Source organism: Pongo pygmaeus, chromosome 7 (genome assembly GCF_028885625.2).
Source record: "Pongo pygmaeus isolate AG05252 chromosome 7, NHGRI_mPonPyg2-v2.0_pri, whole genome shotgun sequence".
Taxonomy (NCBI): Eukaryota; Metazoa; Chordata; class Mammalia; order Primates; family Hominidae; genus Pongo; species Pongo pygmaeus.
Genome location: NC_072380.2, coordinates 70,799,664 through 70,821,468, shown reverse-complemented (window position 1 = coordinate 70,821,468; position 21,805 = coordinate 70,799,664). Strand labels below are relative to the sequence as shown.

Sequence of the window (21,805 nt, the reverse complement as noted above, 5' to 3'; positions counted from 1 at the left end):
TGTCCAGGCTCCAGAATAATCACACCCTCAGGCTCCTTTCTTGTGCCTTCAGCGTCCTTATCGTGCCATGTCATTGTTCAAGATATTTTCCCTAGCTCTCTCCATCACCTCCACGTTTTTGCCAGCAGGAACTTGAAAAAAAAACAAACGAAGGTGAGACCTTCCCTTCATGGATACTTCTTGGAAGCACCACACGAGGATTCTGCTTACATTTCATTGTCACAGGGCCATGCATAGCTGCAAAGGAAGCTACAAATGTCCTCCTTGAGCCAGCTAGAGGGGCCCATTTTTCAGCACAAAAGGAAAATAAGTGTAGGAGGGTAGCTTGAGGTTTCTGCCACAAAGGGAAATGGACATTAATCAAATCTTTTCATCTTGTGACTAAGAAGTTCCCAGGAAAAATGAAACATCATCAGACTAGTTAAAGTCAGTTTATACTGAGGAATTCATTTCCTTAGTTACACACTGACACAGCAAATATTTTTTGAATATTTAGAATACCATTTAACTAAAAGATATCTCAAGAGGGATTGAAAAATGCATTAGTCATGAACTAATCAAGGAGATTACTATCTAGAAGGTACATACATGTTAAAGAAATAAATTTTAAAGTGGTGTCCCATAAAGAAAGTATAGACGAAATGCTTTGGCAGTTCAGAATAAGAAGGTTCTTGGAGCCTTATAGATAAGCTGACTTTTGAACTTGACTTTAAAGTATTTTTAGGGTTTGGATATATGAAGATGGTAAAGGCAGCATGGAATCGTGGGGAAAGTACAAGTATGTAAAAAAAGTATATTTCACTTTTACTTCAGTCTTTGTTGATAGAAAGATCTGAGATCATTTAACCTCTCTGTGGGCTTGTGCAAAGCAGCTATTCCTACATGGCTCCCTCAAAGGGAAGTTAAAAGGATCAATAAGTAAAAGTACTGGGCAAACCACAAATCACTGAGCAACGTATGGGGTTTTTTCCCTCTTTTTAACAACTTTAGACAACAAATTCTCAGAAAATGGTAACTGAATAATGACAGAGCAGTGTAAACAAAGACACATGATTAAGGGAGAGAGATTTAAGTAAAAAAGGAGCAATTAATTGGATTTGACTGAACAATAGAGTAGACGAAGGATGGTTATAGGGTGTGAGTTTCATTTGGAAGGTTTCATGTCATGCTGAAGAGTTTGGATTTAATTTGGAGGACAGATGTCATTGGAGAATTTTTGAGCCCATGGCTCATGAAGATTAATTTTGTACCACTCTTTGGGGTAGATGTAAAGAGACCAATTTTAGTTAAGCAGCTATTGCAAGTGAAAAGGTAACGAAGGCCTGGATAGATGAATGGGTGTGGAAACGGGTGGAAGGGCAGATGGAAATAGTTGATGTTTCAAGGTAGACCCAACAGAACTCACAAGAGTTTGGTAGAAAAGGAAAGAGTCAAAAATCACTGCAACATTTTGAGTAGAGGTGACAAGGAAGATGAAGGTGTCATCAACAGATATTGGTCAGACAGAAAAAAAATAGGTTTGAGAAAGAAAACTTTGTTCACATTTCTAGCAAGAATGATGTCCAAGTAGTAATGTCTCACAAGCAATTGCAGAATTAGGCTTGGAATTTGGGTCAGAACTGTACATTTTAGTTTAGAACATTTCCCATTAATAAAACCATGGCAAATTTTATCTGGGTGGAAGAAATGTGACTCAGAATAACATGTTAAGGAATCACTTAGAGGTGGGATGTTGTAGAAAAAAGAGAAGTCAGTGAAGGAGTTGAGAAGAATCAGAAAGAACAACCATTGCAATTAAGCATGACTTAAGTGGATTATTCAAAATAAATTTAAAATATTGGTGATTAACAGGAAATAATATTCTACTACTTCAGGTTTTGTATTTGACATGACGGAGCTGTAGTCAATCAGTATCTTTACAGCAGGAAACCAATAGTCAAAACATTAGCTTACTTGCATGATCTAACTAATTATTCATATTTTCAGTAATCAAACTTTATCGAGTTTAATTTTCCCCATATTATACATTACTCAGTGATTAATACTGAACTGTCTTTTAGGAAAACAAGGTAAGTGGAAATACTCCTCCTAATTCAGAAATGTTGTCATGGGTGTTAAGATCCCACTGTTTGTAAGTGCATCTGAGGACTGAAGACACAGATATGCTCCCTCATTTGTGCTTGCCATGCTCCACACAGGAAAAGTGTGCTTTGATTTGGTATTCAAGCTGTCTGCCTGACTTAACACCACTGGTGACAGGATACATTGAACTAATGATGAGACTGTGGAAAGAGAGGTACCCTCTTGAGTACTTCACCATCCTTACCCGGATTGATACTTTACTCTTCCATAGCCACACCCACCTTCTTCTCCTTCCATTGCAAGAGCGGGAATGCAGGTTTTAGTGCCCAGAGATCTACACACTACACAAATTAACATGAGAAAACATCTTAGAAGATTGCAAGACAGGGGAGGAGAGAAGGTGCGATAAAGTGAAGATTGCTTCAAGCTTTTGGAACACTTTTAGTTGTAGTCATAAATCTGGAACTCTATATGAAAATTAATTTAGAACCCATCCTCTCTGATACATTCAAACCACAAGATTTCTGAAAGGATGAGAAGAAATGGGCTGAAAACAGACATGTTACAGACTGTACGTGTTTTGTAACTTGGGATTTATGTGAAGGAGAAATAGAGATAGCAATTAGTTACATACTTTTGGAAAGATCATTTAGTTGAAGTATGATTTTGCTACTAAATGCTTTTCATTTACAAGGCTATAAAACACATAAGTTGGAATATGCACATTAGTGCTTTATTTGGTTAAGGGTTGGGAAAGAAGACTGCCCCCTGTAGGACAGTGTCCACTTACAGGTAGCCATTACTCTGTGCCCATAATGGGAGCTGTTCTGCATGCTAAGGGTCTAAAAACATACAGGACTTGAGGACATTTGACAGTAGGCCTGAAAAGAAATTTAGTATACACTGTCTCTTCTGTGTATTTTCAAAAGTCAGTCCTAATTTTCATGGTACCCTCTGTCCTTGGCACAACTTTAAGGATATCTGTGAAAGCTAGCATTGTTTCATAAAGAAGATCAGTTTGTAGAAGTTACATGTACATCTAAGAAGAGGCAACAACCATTTTAGTAAATGTGACTGAAGGCAACATGAATGGGCTAGATAAAACCATTGTTGATTTGGGTAGACAACATTTGAAAAGGCATTTTTAATTATCTTTAATTAACTGTAATCCTTTTTATGGAATATGTAAAATGTTGAATCAGCTGTTTAATAGAGTGGGAAGTGTCAAAGACTGGAATTACGAGAGGTGGGTTTTATCTTTCGTTTTGGTCAAGTCATTTGATCTCTTTTGGTTTTACTCCTTCATTTATTCATTTATAATTATTTATATACTTATTCCACAAACATTCAACAAGCTTGCACTATCATCACCCCCTCCCAGTTTTCCTCTTCCATAGACTGACAGTGTCACCAAGAGCCTTTGCAGCTCTTGCATGCACCATTGAATAGTAAAAGCTTCTTTATGAGGGACATCACAGAAAGGAGAATCTTGAACTGCTTTTGAAGGGTTGGAGGAATACAGTTTGCATAATGGAAAAAACGTTGGTTCGGACTTAGAAAAGGCAAGTACAAATCATGAGGCCAGCCAGAGGTCTAGGATACCTTGAACTGTGCATGAAGACTGAGAAGTAACCAAAGTTGGAAAGGAGCTAAAGGAGTGAAATTGACTAATAAGAGACCTCATGGTGGAGGCAGTAAAGGTGTTCCAGAGAAGAACACAGGGCACACATGGGGGCTCTGGACAGCCTCAGTTTTAGCTTTAGGTGAGTCTAACTAGATTGGTAAAATGACTACAGGGAAAATGATAGAAAATGATTTTATTATCATAAAAACAAAAACAAGAACCTGTGACTAGGTTACTTAATTTGCCTCCACAGTATTTTCGTGTCACAATAACATTTGCAGACAGGTCATTGCTAAACATCTGATACTTTGTGGGATTTTCTTTTCTAATGAAACAGAATAAGGTAACATTATTATTTTTTCACTTCCAACATGTAACTTTAACCATATATCTTTTTTCTCCACAGTTTCCTTGTTTTTCTCTCTTGTTTTGTGTGCCCTCTACCTGCCTGAATTCCTCAACCCCCCTCAGGATGAAAAAACTGAGCTGCTCCTATAAGCACCATGAAATATTCTCCATTATTTTAAGTTTGAAAATGCCAGAGAAATGTTAGGTGAAATTCTCCATACTCCTCTTATACAACACATTTGACCTCTAGATACCTTAAGAGCTTCATCCTCCAATGCTTTTAATTCTAATCCTTGCAGAGACAAAATTCATTGCTTGAATTACAAGAGTGAGTCTCATTAAGGCTAAAAACCAGTGACTCAGATAGCATAATGGATTAATATGTTGACCTTGCAATTTTAGAGCTTTACTTTCAAGTCTGACTGTGCAGTCATTTCAATAGTCAATTAATAATTGGTTAATACCAGCCGATCAGTGTTTTGAATCTGGTAGTTAGGAGATCATTTTGGCTAGTAATACCCTGTAAAGCTTTAAACTGAGTACAAGAGTACACTTATTAACTCCCAAAGCCTTTCTTAAATGATGAAGATAAAACAAACAGGGTTTAATGAATTGTTGTGAATATTGTAATCACTAATAATTGAATAATTTTGACAGACACTCTAATGAGCATCAACATCTTGAAACTTACATTATATAAATATGATCATGCTATAATGTACAAATACATATATAAATAATATATTTCTATATTTCACTAGTGTAGAAAGACTGTAAATATAATTAATCATATCTTGAGTAATGAAGTATGATGCTAACTGGATTCTCAAATTCCAGTCTTTTGGTAGTCTTATGCTATCCTTTATGGTGATATATACTTTTAGTATTATTTTACCCCAGATAAAATAAATGTGTATGTAACTCAGCAGAACATCTGGAAATCTAAAGAATTATTACTTTTTTGCCCAAAACATATTTGTGAAAATTACTCCTTTCCTATTTATTTATTTACGTATTTATTTATTTATTTATTGTAGATGCCAGATATACGAAACCCAGAAGGAACTCAGTACAGTTCCCATCCTCAGATGGCAGCCATGAGACCAAGGGGCCAGCCTGCAGACATCAGGCAGCAGCCAGGAATGATGCCACATGGCCAGCTGACTACCATTAACCAGTCACAGCTAAGTGCTCAACTTGGTTTGAATATGGGAGGAAGCAATGTTCCCCACAACTCACCATCTCCGCCTGGAAGCAAGTCTGCAACTCCTTCACCATCCAGTTCAGTGCATGAAGATGAAGGCGATGATACCTCTAAGGTATGAATAAGTTATTTTTAGGACCTATGGGAGACTATTCTTAGGCACCCTCTTTGACCTGTGCTGGGTACAAGTTTATATCATCCATGTGAGAAACATTGGAGGGAGACACCTGCTTTGTTAATGAAGCATGAGGTTACAAACAAACTGGATTAAACCACCTGCTTGTCTAATTACACTTTAAAGTCCCTGAGAAATCCTTTAAATATAGATGTGTTAAGCATAAAAGTTGTTTGCGCCCACAGAAGGTTGGGCCTGTATATTCAATGTACCATTTTAAGAAGGCAGTATACTGGGGTACAATGAAGGTCGTGTGTGTGTGTGTGTGTGTGTGTGTGTGTGTGTGTGTGTGTGTGACAGAGAGAGAGATAGAGAGGAGATGTATGGTGATGATGTTAGATGAAACCTTTGTGGCCACCTGACCCAACCATTTCATATTGAGGACGTGGAAAGTAAGTGCCAGGGATATTAGATGACTCCTTTCCTGGGTGATTCATTGCATACCTTTTGTTAACTCCTTGCCAATATAGTTGTTTATTTGTGTGTCTGTCACCAGCAGAGCCATTCTTTTAAGTTATCTGAATAGGAAGATAGGTTTTATGTCAGCCACCTTTTTTTCTTTTTACCATTGTGAGAATTTTGTTTTTGGAAAATTAAACTGTAAACATGCTACCAAAAGCAGCACTATACAATCCTGATATACATGGTTAACTTTCTAGTAACTTCGCTAATTTTTTTCAGTCCAGATAAATAGTGATTCATCGATTTATTTAGCCTGATGACAAAGATAAGATTGCTGCACTGACTATATTTTCCTCTTGTTTGTATTCTTGATGTTCTGGCATTTGGAGCCTTAATCCTGGAAATTCAGGGCTAGCTAATTTTTAGAGATTGCAAATGACACTCTGCTAGCCCCCTTTCTATAAACAAGCCAACAATTCACAGCTGCGCCCCAAACATCTCCTTTAAAAACTCTCACATACGAAGCCAGTATTCCCTCTGCCCTACATCGCCCCTAGGCTAAGTGTCAGACAACTAGGGATCACTCCTTACAGCCCATAGCCCTCCAAAGTTATTCAAACTATCCAGTCCTAGGCTTACTCAGCATGCCAGCCTGCCTTGCCCATTCCTGCCCACAAAATCCCCAGTAAAGGCTCTGGGCGTGCTCTATCTTCTCCCTCTTTCTGTCTCCTGGCCAACGTGGGTACTTCCCGAGGTGGCCCTGTGTGCTGTGCTGTGCCTTCTCTTTCCAGGGATCTGTGAATGGAAACTTCTTCCTTAACAATCCTCATTTCCATGTCTTCTGTCTTACCATACCTGACTGAAACAAATCCCAAGTACGTTTTAGAACAGCTGCAGAACCTAACACTGCCCAAGCCAATCCCTCCATCCTTACTGTCTCTCGTTGTCAGTGAGTCAGCCTCTTATGAGTTAGGTGAAAAGGCAGGAGGAAACTAATTGATATTCATAAATAATTGACTGGGTTGATGAAAGCCTTGCCTTCAGCTGACCATTTCCAGGGCAATAATTTTCTTCAGAAAATACAGGTTATTCCAATGGCTCCACGTACTCATTGGCTGTTAGATTACACCTAATGGCCAATGAGTAGCTGAACCCAAATGTGAACACCAATAATTTGTTTGTGGACAGTGATTTAGATGTTGATTATGCATGAATAATTCAAGTCAATTTGCTAAACACAGATGATATGTACTATATTGTAAGGGGAAAAAATTAATGTTCTGCTCATAGTAAAGATCAATTTTTGTATCTGGATTGTGTCTTTATCAGTATTCATTCCTGACATTTCAGGAAATTAAATGCAAAATTAGTAGCATCCTCTGACAGTAAATTGTATACCAGATTATTCCTAATTACAATAACATTTTTCACAGTCTTCCACTTATATGAGTAGAAGAGTAGGTAGAAATCTGAAATTCATAGAATTAGCATTCATGGGTTCTGCCATTTGCTATTAACCTGTTAGGTCCATATTTTATAATTTTGCTAAAGCATGAATTTACATGCTTCCATACTGATAGGAAACTTTGCCAGTGGGCATCCTATTCAGTCATTCAATATCCACATCTTGAAATAATTTATAACTCTTCATTTTAGTGGACTGTGTAAGCATCGCATAGTAAAACTCATATTCTATAGTGATAGATTATTGAATTATCAATGCAGGAAAGTTTAGGGATTGATTTCTAAGACTGCAACCATTAAAATGATTTTTTTATCTGCACAAACATTCACACAAAGTCATATTAAGTTTAAGTGTATTTTCCATCTCAAGAAAGTAACCCTTCATTCCAGTTCTATACACTGTTTTTCACCTTGTCTCCAATTCAAATCCTCCTACTCATTTATTTGAGTTATATTATTATATTTATTTAAGCTAGAAAAATCCTCTGATGAAAACGTTAAAGCATTCTTCATTACAGTTAAGGATTAAACTGGATTTTTTCCTTTATATGCGAGTAGGATTTATGTGGAATGTTGTAGTGCAACAGCGCCAGTTAAATGTGAAACAGCATTAAGTCAAAAAGATCATTGAAATCATTTCTAAGAAGTGAACTAAAAAAGAATATTTAGTTCCACACCAGAAAAAGCGTTTAAAGCTTTCCTCTTAACACTTTGTGCTGTCTTTAAGCAATTATATATTGATTCCAGCTCATCTAATTGAACAATTAAATGAAATAAGTCTGTTTTGACAGAGAGGAATATTGTAAATACATCAGTAAAATAAATTATCACCTTATAAACACTACCCGTGATTTTGATTGCTAGGAAACTGTGTTGACAGCCTTAAGTCATAAATGAGACACAGTAAAGCATCAAAGAAATACGAACTTAGGCAGCTTGTGGTTCTAAGCCTGTAATCTCGTATTTGTAATATAAGAGATACTTTAAGACACATAAAGTAGCTGGCATTACAAGCATATTTTTGGCACAGTTTTCTCTTTAAGGAAATTATGGGTAAGAATCACATTATATATTTTTCTATCCTTTTACTTTCTGCTTTTCTGTTGAAAATATCCGTGTTTTATCTGACTGTCTCTTATAAATGTCATGTAGTTAAATGAGCTTTTACTTTAAAATGAAACCTTTACTACATTTACCTTAATATAAATATGAAAATAGGCTTGTTTTTCTAAGTATGTTGCTTTCTGTTTATGCCAGAAATATTTTATGTTTTCTTCCTCATCTTCTTTAAGATTGCTCTCATTTTTCTCATTACATTATTTCCCATTTTGAGATTAGACATTTTATATTCTTTCTCTTCTTTCAATAGCTGTCCCTGGAATACAACTATATAGAAGTCTAAAATTTACCAATATCTTTACCTTTTTTCTTAGATTACTTTAACTTCATACAACTTCCGTTCAATTTATGTTGGGAGCTGTTATTGTTGTTCATTCTAATTATAGTTTAATTGAATTCTGTAACTGAATAAACCTCATGAAACACTATTTTAATTATTTTATGAAGTTATTTTTCCTTTGGATTTATTCACATATATATTTCTTTCACCTGACATCTTTTTCTTTATGCCTTTAAAATGTTCTTTCATGAAGGTCTGCAGGGAACATGCTTACCTTAAAAAACACATTTGCTAGGTATAGAATTCTAGATTGACGGTTATTTTCTTTCAGCATTTTGAAGATATTATATTATTCCACTGAATCTTTGTTTTCACTATTGCTTTTGAGAATTTACTGCCTGTCGTTCCTTTGAAAGTAACCTGACTTTACTCTCTGACTGCTTTTGAGATCTTCTCTTGTCTTTGGTGTCCTGCAGCTTCATGGTGATATGTGTGGGTTTCTTTGCATGCATTCCGATTGTAATCATTTCTGTCTATCAGCATTTTGGGGAAATTTTCATTCCTTATTTTTTTCAGATACTGCCTCTATCCCATTCTTGCTCCCTTCTCATGCTGTTATTCTGAGGGGATGAATATTAGACTTTCTCCTTTCCATGACTCTTTTTCATATTTTCTACTTCCTTGCCCCTATGTATTACATTCTGATTAACTTATTTTCCAGTTCATAATTCTCTTTTCAGCTATACCTAACCTGAAATGGTCTACTGCAATTTTAATCTCAAATATTTTATATTTTTGGTTTCATTTGGTTCCTTCTCAAATGAGTTTGGACTTCTTTCTTTAGTTGCTTGCTCTTTACCCATGTATTTAATCTCTTTTATTCTTTTAAGCATGTTAAACATATTTGTTTTATACCCTCTTTTGCTAATTTCCATACATGAAGTATTTTGAAGTCTGAATATGTTGGTTTTAATAGCTTGTTTCATTTTGCTTTTTGTACTTTTGAAATGAGAATTAATATTTATTAGAACTTTGTAAGAATTCTTCTAGAGCTTGTTTAAAAGTGGATTTCTCTGGGGATGATTTATATTTGTTTCTGCCACATATTTTGAACCATTACAATCAAGAACCACACTTGGCCTGAATTTTTCAGACCACCCACATAGTGTATGTTCAGGCTACAAATCTTGCAAATGCTGGCTTTTGTTTGTGAATGAACACAAGAGATTTTGTTCCACTCTTCATTTGTATCAAGGTTCCGGAGCAGCCATTCTTGCATGTTCTGGGAGGTCACATACAAGGGAATGTTACGTCACCCTTGCACTGACAGTCTAATTCTTTTACATCTTGATTTAACAGGACCACTCCCATTAAACATCTTGCTTTTGGTAAGGCATGGGGTTTGTCTTCTGTCTATTGCACTCTTAACTCAAATTCACACGAGGTTCAACAATATCTTCAATATGAAAGCTGCCTTTAATACACTGCGTCTTTTCTGAGTTCACTTAGTTTTTGCCTTTAAGAGTTTGTTACTAATTTGCTAGCTCATCAATGCATGTGCTCTGCCACACTAGACAGAAGCAGGAGGTTTTTTTCTCAAAGCGAATAGGATAAATCACTAGAGCAGCAATTAAATAAGCCTTTAGAGTAGGAGTTTTTATTTACCACTGCTCTGAAGACAAGAAGACTCCTGGAATAAAGTAGAAATGAGAAACAGACAGGTTTCTATAAATATTAAGTGAAATCAAACAGTGTTAGAACCAAACGTCACGTTACTTTATCTAACTAGCAATGGGACAGAATACTTAAAACTGGGACTTGGAAGTCTGGTATTGTCATCATTGAACTGTACTTATATTGTAACTGTTCACTTTATATAGTATAATGTGTATGTTACTTTTAAAGAATTTATTAGACCACAGCAATTAAACTAATGTATGCCCCTTATTTATTTAAAAAAAAAAGTATCCTATTTGTTAAGGCTGAGCCTAATAAACTAGTTCAGGAGAAAATGATAAAATTTAGTCAGCCAGTTAGTACCTGATTCCAAATCATCTTTCCTAAAATGTATTCAAGTAAATAATTATGCCAGGATATAGACATTAATTGATCTCTTTATACCCTAGATGACTGAGTCATCATACCCTAGATGACTGAGCATACTTAATTAATTCATGGAATACAAACAGAATGAGACTTAACATAGCCGCCTGGCATTTTATTCAGCGGGACCCCACCTCAACAGCTTGCCTTCTTTGTAAGCCTGTAAAAGCCCTCAATCCAAAAGAATAAGAAGTAAACATATTTCCCTACATCAGCAAATTTAGAAAAGATCAAGTGGATCTCATAAAATTGATAAATTTAACCAGTAGGTGTATAAAATAACAACCAACCTTTTTTCTCTTTAAAAAATCACTTTAAAGTGATTTTTCTGGACATTAGCCCAAAATTCCTATTTCACATAAGGCCACTGAGTGCCTTTGCTAAACTCATTCAAAAATCATACTCAGCTATGTTTGGCAGAATCCAGGATCCTTAAAAATGCAATTGCTTTACAAACTATGACACTGATACAATGCCCCACACTTGTGAATCATTTCAAAAGTATAGCACTTCATATGCATTTTTCTATAATTGATGTTTTGAGTCATAGAGTGTATCGTTATTAAAGATAATAATAAACCCAATTGTAAAATGAAAGAAGTATTACAGCCTTGCTGATTTCACAGTAACTAGATGACTTACTTTCCATGCTTATTTGAATTTATTCTCATAAGGGGATTTTAGATGGCATAGTTTAGAAAAGAGAGAATGAATTTAAGTAGCAAAATTTTCACTCACTGAAACATCACAAAAAGTGCTGTTATATGCCCTGTTTCTGTGGAGAGGAGTTTATAATATTTACTTTATATGATAAGAGTTATAAGTGGAGTTCTATGTTGTTTGTTCAGCCTATTATGCAGATGGTGCTTGATTAAAATCTATTTTAAACTACAGCGATTACTGCAAGATAGCGTGCGTTAAACAGCTCTCCCAGCTCCATTAAAGGCTTTGGGACCGCGGCAGTTTATTTTAAATATGCTTATAGATGTTTCTAACTTCTCCAGGGACATTTCAATATCAGTGATTCTCTTTCCTTGGTAGTCTTAACTCTTGTGCTCTGGCTTCTTAAGAAATACTATTATCTAAGCAACACCATTAGCACATGCTTTTTTAAAGTGAAAGATTATTGTTTTCTTGTGATAAATAAGTTAAATACATCTCTATAATTAACCAATAAGACATGACAGGGGTGAATTACCAGAAGCCTTCAGGCACCTCTAGGGATCTGAGAAATAAATCTATGTCTTATGAGTAAGTTACATGAAGCATGTGTATCTGTGTAAAGCTTATGTGTAGTATTTATTTATAAATAATATTTATTTAGGTATTTGTGCACTTATGTATTCATTAGTGCTTTAACTGATGGTGAAATCAGTGTGTGGGTAATCAGGGTGATATTTAGGGCCTCAGCTCAGCCATGTTTTAGTTGCTATGATTTTCATAGAATTTTTATGTGTGTTTCCAATTTTCTTTGCCTCATAAGTCTAAGCCTCTGCCCAGTGCTATAGAATACCAGAGCAGAAATTTAATGATCTATTGCATGTAAAACACTGTACCGATGCTATGAAGGACGTGAAGATTAATGGGACCTGTTCCTTACTTTCAATGTGCTTGTCATCATGAGGAATTCACATTTTGGCATTATATGGTTTCTTCCATATTCTAAAGATTGTGATGGAATAAAATTTAACTCTCCAGTCTTAGAACCCTGGTAACTTTACAAATACTGTATGTACTCTAGAGCAGTGTCCAGTACAAAATACTGTGTTGTCTAATCCAGTGACTGCTAGTCATGTGTGACTGCTTCCATTTAAATTTAACCAATTAAAATTAAATTTAGAAATTCAATTCCTCAGTTGTACTAGCCACATTACAAGTGGCCTATGGCCATATGTGGTTAGCAGCTACCCTTTTAGACAGGGCAGAGAGCATATCTATCGTTCTAGAAAATTTTACGAGACAGTGCTACTCTAGACTTTAAAATTCAAGTATTCTCAGAAAGTTAGGATTTAAAATTATAAGCTTCCATCCATCTATGCAAGAAGTCAGGATCTAGACAATACCCAAAATTAAGGTCCAGGGACAGATTATAAATCCATTTAGCTACTTTTTCTACCACAGTCATATTTATCATCATTGTGTTTATTCCAAATAGTTTGTGATCATAAGAGCCAAGTATCTTTCAAAGTGCATCCGTTACTGACATGAAAATGGATCCAAATTACAGCAGCATTTCTGTCTTCAAGGAGGCTTTGGACACAACAATGATCATGTGTTTTTCACACATGTGATGAAGCTAATTCCAAAAGTAGACCTTACAAATTCCCAGTTCATTACACAGATCTAAAATGGCAGCTCATTTCTGCATCCTTTCCATACAAGAAAAATGAAAAATAAAAAATAAGATCCCAACAGATCAGGGGGCAATGCCCAGTGTTCGTAAGACAAACAGCTTTATATTTCATAGAGCAAAGCCCAAGTACTTGGGTACATGAGAGATCAAACTACAACAAGGAGTTTCCATTCCATTCTATTGCATTCTAAAGAGCAAAGATACTGTGAATACTCACTAGTCCTTTATACAAGAACATTGAGCAATATAATAAACAATTCCCTCCAAAGTACATTTTATCTCATAAAAAATAGAGATCTTTCATGCATAGTTTTTCCCCTTTATGTAAGTCTTCAGTGGAAGTCAGGGCATTGTCTTTGATTATAGTTCAGTTCTACGAGGGCAATTTTATAAATGGTCAGAATATTATGATCCAAGAATCTAGCTTTGGTGATCTAGTCTAGTTATTGAAGGAGAGGCAGTGAATCTTGAGTAATGAATATTTTATGTGTATCCTTTAGATTGGTCTTCTCAGATGCCAGTTTTCTTGCATGGCAGAAAATTCAAACCAAGGTTAACATGAGTATTTAAAGGGAAGGCATAGTGTGATGTTGACTGAAAGCAGATCAATATGCTCTTGTTTTTAGGCGCGACAAAGACAAAGATGATATAATCTTATAAGACTGGCTGGTAGTCTGCTTTAATGGGGGCAACACCATAGCTTTACAGTCTAGTGCCTGTCAGGTACTCAGTCAGATATACAATGGAAGCCCCAGAGTGACACTCCATAATGCATAAATGATGTCTCCTGAGCCTTGAAAATGTGGAGGCAGAAGTCATGAAATACTTGCTTCTATTAAACAAAACTTTGAGCAACATTGCATTCAGCTAGCCCTCCAGGACAAACCAGGAAAATAAGTAAAGCCTCCACGCAACTAACAATGGATTGGCTGCGTGGAATTATTTAGGGTTTTCTACAGGGTTGCTATCCATTGCCTCAAAATGATAACTGGTGGTTTTCGTATGATTGAGCCTCTTACTGGCAGTAACAAGTTCTCCTGCTTCTTCAGGACATCCCTCAAAGTAGGGCCTGTTGTCAAATGCAAGACGATGACTGTCCTCCTACCTGTTACAGCAAGGAATCACACATCCAGTAGATCTAAAGCCTGTACCATACTGTCCAAATACCAACTTAAATAGGAGATAAGCACGATGATCAGTGGTTCAAACACAATTTTGGACAATAGAGGAGGGAAATTGTCTTAGTCCATTTTGTGCTGCTGTAACAGAATACCTGAAAGTGGGTAATTTATAAAGAACAGAGATATATTTCTTACAATTCTAGAGGCTCAAGAGGCCCTTGGCAAGAGCCTTCTTGCTGTGTCATCCCATGGTAGAAAGCAGAAGGACAATGAGCACATGTATGACAGAGAAAGAGAGAGAGAGAAAAAGTTGTCTTTTTTCTGTCTTTTTTGTTCTATCCAGGACCCCAGCCTATTGAAGGGTGGCTGGCCACATTGAGGGTCTATCTTCCCCACCCAGTCTGCTGACTCACCCCAGTCTCCTGACTCACCCCAGTCTCCTCTGGAAACCACCCTCACAGGCACACCCAGAAGTAATATTTTACCAGTTCTCTAGGAATTCCTTAATCCAATCAACTTGACACCTAAAATTAACCGTCACAAAAACTATTTGAATAATGTGGGGAAATCTTTTAATAAGAGCATTTAATTTGCATGATAGGAAATTTATCTCTATGATTGACATTTGATTATTTTCCAGAAAGATTGATATAATCTGTAATCATGGAGATTTCAATGTGTCAGATCATTAATTTTTTAATTAAAATTTAAAATGAGTCTAGGTAATATTCCATATGAATAAGCATTCATTTATTTCTGTACTTTGTTCCCAATTTCTCTCGATCTTTAATGAAATATGAGGATTACTCTTTTTGTAGCTTTACTGAGGTATAATTGACAAATAAAACTGTATATATTTAAAGTGTACAACGTGATGTTTTGATATATGTGTATGTCATGAAATGATTACCTCAATAAACTAATTAACCTATCACCTCACCTAGTCACTTTTTTTTAAATGAGAATGCTTAAAACCTACTCTCTTAACAAATTTCAAGTATACAACACAGTATTAACTATAGTCATTGTGCTGTATGTTATATCCCCAGAACTTATTCATCTTATAACTGAAAGTCTGTACCCTTGACCACTCTATCTTTAATATTCTTCATTGTGGACCTTGTTGACTCCTTTGGTCTCCTTTTAAATAAATATTTTATGATTGTGAATGTAAGAATGGCCATGTTTACAAGATATTATCATTTTGCATTAATATTTTTATTACTACTATAACAAACGTTAAGCTTTTACTATGTATCAGGGACCATGATACTTGCTAGTGGGCAAAACCAGGCCCAACCCCTGCCTTCATAGTGCCTACACATGGACAGGAGTAGATCTAACAACCACATACATTATTGTGTAATTACAAGCTTGATACATGCTATGAGTGGAAATATACAGAGCTAAATACGCTTGACTTAAGTTTGAAATATCTTTGAGACATGCAAATAGAGATATCAAATAACAGTTGTTTCTGTGTGTGCAAAACTCAAGGGAAACATGAACTTGACAACCATCCACCCACAAATAGTAATGGAAGCCCTGCTTACATGTGAGATTACCTAAGTACACTCACAAGAGAAGGGAATTTACTGCAAAACAAATCAGGAATTGCTACCAATTAATGGCCAGGTGGAAAAGGATGACCTTAAAATGATTCTGGAAACATCAGGGCCAGTGAGGTAGGAGTGAAACTCAGAGAGGGTGATGTTAGGGAACCAGTGGGAGAGAGGGCCCTCACAGTGAGAATCAGGTAAGGGGGAGACTCAAGCATCCATTGGATTCAGCAGTGTGGCCAGTGGAGATCTAATTGAGAGCTAAGCGACAGGAAAGCACATGGAAGTAGGTTGCAGACGCTGCATCAGGCCAGCACAGCCAACCACTTGGAGGAGTTTGGTTGTGAAAAGGAGAAAAATATGGCCATGGGTAGCCTTGGGGCACAGAAAAATTTTGCTTGTTTGTTTTGTGTCTCAAGATATCGAAATGCCAGTTGGAAGAGTAGAGTTCAGAGGGTGTGACTGAGGCCAGTCTCCCACCCCTAGGCATCTGCTTTAATCTGTGTAGAGTAAGACCTGGACATCAGGGTATTAAAAGCTGACCAGGTGACTCTAATGTGCAGCCATGTTTGAGAAGCACCATTCTAGGTCATATATATGCCTATGTGTTTTAATATAGCATTATTATGCCAGTTTGTTGAATATCAAGCACCAGACATGCTGAGTCTCTGACAGATTTATATGGTGGCCAGTGACTTCACAGGATCACCTCTCTGATCCATCTCAGGGAAGATATCATCTAGTGTTAATCTACATTAGCTTGTCAACTTGGTTCACAGCATCCTGTCCCCCTGGGGTTCTTTGATCTGCTTTAGTAGACAGTTTCAGAATGATAATATTTTTAATAGGTTTCTCAATAAAGACAAAGACAAAGAAATCACTTAGCTTTTGCTTATCTCTTTTTGGTGCTTGAGTATATCTTTCATAGTGATTATAAGGTATCACATATTAATATTAAAGTATTTTCCATCCACCCATTCAATGAATTATTTTGAAAGTTTATACCATGTCATAATTGATATTTGAATACCCTTTTAAAGTTCTACACATATATAAATATATACCATCTTAGTCATTATAAAATGGCACCATACCTGGTTTTCACTAGAGGAAACAGAGGCCCGGAGAAATTAATGTAACCAAGGTAACAGCTAAAAATAGTAAAAAGAGGGCATGAAGCGAGGTCCTCTGAAATCATATCCACAGACCTCTCTGTACATCATGCTTCATCTCCAATGGTGGCAGTTATTTTACACAAATACCCCACCTAGGAATTTATCTAAATAAGATATATATTACATTATTATATCTGCAGAGGGAAGGCAACTACAACCACCACAATAGAAGGTGAGGGTACAGAAGCTGCCTTGACACTTTGTTAGGGGGCAAGGCATGTGGAAATTGAATCCTTCAGATGCAGCCCTATTTTGTATTCATGTAGACTTATATAATTTTAGAGCCGGAAAGAAATCCTATCCAAAATGCTCTATTTTAGAGGTGGATGAATTGATATCACATCTAGTTAGTAACAAAGATAGTATTCAAATGCAGCCATCTTTAATATGTTCAATGCGTTTTTTCCCAGTTGTATCCGAATAACAATTAAAATTATCAAAATATTCATACTTTAGGAACATGGGAGAAAATAGAATCTACTTTTAAATTGAGTAAAAACCTTTTCTAGAACTCTCTAGAATCTAATTTCTGGAGGTGCACTCTCCGATATGGTAGCCATTAGTCATATGGAGCTATTTAAATTTGAACAAAGTTAAAAATTTAGCTTCTGATTAACTCCAGCCACATTTCAAGTGCTCACTAGCTTCATATGGTTAGTGACTGCCATACAGAACAGTGCAAATCATAGAACTTTTCCATCATTGGAGAAACTTCCATTGGACAGCACCGACCTAGGGTCTAGACCATACCATTCTTTAAACCATGAGCATCGCTGGGTTTTCCTGGCAGCATTCCGTAGACCTAGGGGCAAAGTCAAAAGCCATTTGACTTTATTTATTGGGCATGCTGCCCCCAAGGTTTTAAAGCCATAATTAGAAAGACAAGAATGGCTGGGCACGGTGGCTCACATCTGTAATTCCAGCACTTTGGGAGGCCAAGGCAGGTGGATCACCAGGTCAGGAGATGGAGACCATCCTGGCCAACACGGTGAAAACCCATCTCTACTAAAATACAAAAAATTAGCCAGGTGTGGTGGCGCGCGTCTGTAGTCCCAGCTATTGGGGAGGCTGAGGCAGGGGAATTGCTTGAACTCGGGAGGCGGAGGTTGCAGTGAGCTGAGATCGCGCCACTGCACTCCAGCCTGGCGACAGAGCAAGACTCCGTCTCAAAAAAAAAAAAAAAAAAAAAGACAAGGATAACTTCTTTAGAAGAAAACAAGTTAGATTGTTCATCCAATACTGTTACTACAAAAGAAATCTGCTATTGACACAGTTACAGTGTAAGAGAAAAAGTTAGGAATGTTAAGGGGTTGTATTTAATTGTGTAATAATATAAAAAGAGCCAACTTTTTTAAAAGCTAGGTAAGTAAAGTTGGGAGTAGGATGAATATGAAGACTACTTGAAATATGCAGTTTCATCTGGGAAAAAAAAAAAAAAAAACAATACCAAAACAATGTGTCCCTTAGAAAAACCTGTGTTTGAGTAATGTGAATGGGTGAGTATGTGTGTCTAAGTCTCAAAAGAAAACAACAATATGTCTTGTCCCCAAATTGTCTCAGTTCCCCTATAATTCTATTTGGATTTCTCTTTCAGATCAATGGTGGAGAGAAGCGGCCTGCCTCTGATATGGGGAAAAAACCAAAAACTCCCAAAAAGAAGAAGAAGAAGGATCCCAATGAGCCCCAGAAGCCTGTGTCTGCCTATGCGTTATTCTTTCGTGATACTCAGGCTGCCATCAAGGGCCAAAATCCAAACGCTACCTTTGGCGAAGTCTCTAAAATTGTGGCTTCAATGTGGGATGGTTTAGGAGAAGAGCAGAAACAGGTAAGGGATTCCCAGTGGAATAGGAATCTACATAAGCTGAGATTGTGCAGTCTGAAGAAATGGCTTCCCAGGGCTTCGGGTAAATTCTTTAGATCCCAGAACAGACGCTGAGAATGTGTCCCCATCCAAACCAGACTTTCTGAGACGTTCACATAATGTTATGCTCCTTTATTACTCCTCCATAAATAGCATGTTGATTCCTTTGTTTCAAAGTTTATATAGTTTAGTTACTTTTGGAAGCACTTTCATATATCTCAGCCAGGATTGCCTTATTCCTTAATGTTGCCAATGTGAACATAAAGACTGAAAAAAAAGTCCTAAAAGTTTTTGAAAACTGTCCACACCTCTCTTCAGCCCTTACTATTTACCATTTTGTCATCAAAACCCTCTTTGCTCTTTGCTAAATGAACCTCAAATTCAAGGGTTTCCGCCCCTAGCCATTCCCTAAAGACCGCCAGGGGCTGTTATTCAATCCCCCATATGTATTTACACCGTATTTTTAGGCTGTGTTAAATGGGACCAGATGCCTGGTTTTTTCCTTCTCTCATGTATTGCCCTGGTGTGACTGAGGACCATGCTCAGGGAAGGCCACGTGAGACACCACGGACACAGCATAAATAGCTCAGAAGGTCTTACAGAGGATTGGAGTCACAGAGAGAGTGAGGGTTCAGTGAGAGGATGGAGCCAACCTAAGCAAAGAAGCAACGTTGATCCCACATTTCTAAACCAGGAACTAGATGGCCATGGTCACCATCTAAAAATCTCAGCATCACAAAGAAAAACTTAAAAGCATTTTCATTAAAATAAGTGATTGAAATAACTATGTAGATGCAGTTTTAGCCATTGCAGAATACTGAATTGCATTAATGATGAACTAGTCTCATATTTTATTCTTAATTAGAAACACCAATCTTTCCTCATTATGTCCAGGAATTATATAAATACAGAAAAGCCCACACCTATTTATGCATCTAGAAGGATCTATATATTGTGTTTATATTATATATTAACATCTATAAAGTATATAGTGTCATAGTTTTAAAAGCACTTTTGCATTATTTATTTGATTTGTTCTACTGAATACTCATAGATATACAGGGAAATTATTACCCAAATTTTGCAGATTACAAAATGGGGCCATATAAATTAAATTCATTCCTTTATTCAACAAATATTTGTTGAGCATGTATGTGCCAGGCACTGTTCTAGGCATTGAGGATAGAACAGAGAATAAGACAAACAGACCCCCATTGTGTTGAATGATTTATCTACAGTTACATGCCTGGTACATAGAATTACCATGAATAAAACTTGTCACTCAACTTACAATGCTTTTCCTAACAAACCCTATGAAATTAATGATGGGGATAATGACAAAACCAGTTGCTAAAGAAACATAGAACTTGCTCTTCCAGGTCCCTCCATTCTCTCTTTTCTGTAAGTCAAAGCTGTTTTCTAGAATCTGAAATCTCTATGTATTTCCCTACGTCCTTTTCAAGATTGCCAGCCTGAAGGAGTGCTGTCCTAAGAAAGCACAGACCTGCCATATGGAGCTCTGTGTTGCAAGAGTTTTCTTTAAGAACAGGAAACACACCACCGAAACGTTCTCTGTACGCTCAATTAAAATACCCACTCACCATAAGAGGGTAGTTGACATTGTATTATGGGATTCTAATAGAAACCTAACATATTGTTGCAGAATTTTAAAGCTAGTTTCTATTCTAACTTGGGTCAGTTTGCTCTCACGCTGCCAAACCTGAGGTGTGGTTACCAACTGATGTTGGACAATCAGGGTGAATTGTACAGTGACTTGACTTCTCCACTCAGCAGAGCCTCACTGAATGAGAAACTAAGTGTATTCCAACCAGCAATCCCAACCCCCTCTCTGTTCCCTTAATGTCATCTTAATGCCTCCCTGCTCCACCCATAATGCCACATATGAAGACGTAGCTCGCTGTCTCCTCCAGTAAGCCCTCTGTGCGTTCTTGAATATGCACCTGGCCTCAGTACCATAAACTTTGTTGCTTTGTGAGACAAAATTTCCTGGAGAAAGCATCCCCCAAAAGCAATTCCCTTCCCTAGGGATTGGGTACAGCAATTCTTGTTCATCTGAAGACACATGATTCCCCTGTGAAGGCTCAGCCCCTCTTCCCTACCTAAGACTTAGTGACTGAACTAGGAGTATTGTTTCAAGGCTCATTTGTGCCTCTTTAGTGTCTACTTTGCCAAACTCTTCATTTCTGGAAACATCAATGGCCTGCTCTGCCACTCACCTTACTTCTCTTATCTGTCCTCTGACCCCAGTTACATTTTCCATATTCAAGAGCAGTGGTTTTTAAAAAGGGAGGTCTGCAAAGGCGTTCCCTAGCCCACGATTGGTTCTTTACATTGTCAATATTAAAAAATAAATCCCTGTTCTCATGTTTCTGATGGAAAAGAATAATGTTCTTATGATGAAAATCAGGTAGTTCCTCAAGGCAGTAAATATCAGGCAGCAGGTTTCTCCCCACTAATTCTATTACACTAAGGCTTTTTATTTTCAATATAGCAAGAGGAGAATATTAAGATAGCATTTTGCATTCATTTTGTCTGACCATCAAAGTTATTTACAGACCCCAAAAATATGAGACTCACTACTCTCAACTGTCATGTTAAAAAGGGAAATCACTCCCATTTTCCCATTCTGGCGTTCAGAATCGAGGCTGGTCTCCCTAATGTGGATATAATTACAATTATGTGCAAGGCTTTTTAATTGCATAGATATGATGGCAAATATTTTTCTCTTTCTCTTTTGTATGTTTCTCTTTTGTGGGTTTCATATGTTGCCTAGTTTAGTAAGTAACTTGTAATGAGTCTACCTTTGGGTTGTCTCTCAATGAAAATAGGGTTTGGGGGAGCAAATTCATTTTATAAAGGATAAAATTTTATAAAGGATAAAATAGTTGACTTATATAAATCATTTGGTATCATA

At 36.8% G+C, this 21,805-nt stretch overlaps 1 protein-coding gene across 3 annotated transcripts in view; it reads left to right on the top strand.

Moving 5' to 3' along the window:
* Positions 1–21,805, top strand: part of TOX (thymocyte selection associated high mobility group box) — a 317,642-nt gene that overhangs the window by 267,442 nt on the left and 28,395 nt on the right. For all 3 annotated transcript variants that reach the window (XM_063668797.1, XM_054498277.2, XM_063668798.1), the window contains 2 exons: positions 5,092–5,373; positions 18,604–18,834. In XM_063668797.1, coding sequence (XP_063524867.1) covers positions 5,092–5,373; positions 18,604–18,834 — 513 coding nt within the window. The remainder of the gene's footprint in view (positions 1–5,091; positions 5,374–18,603; positions 18,835–21,805) is intronic.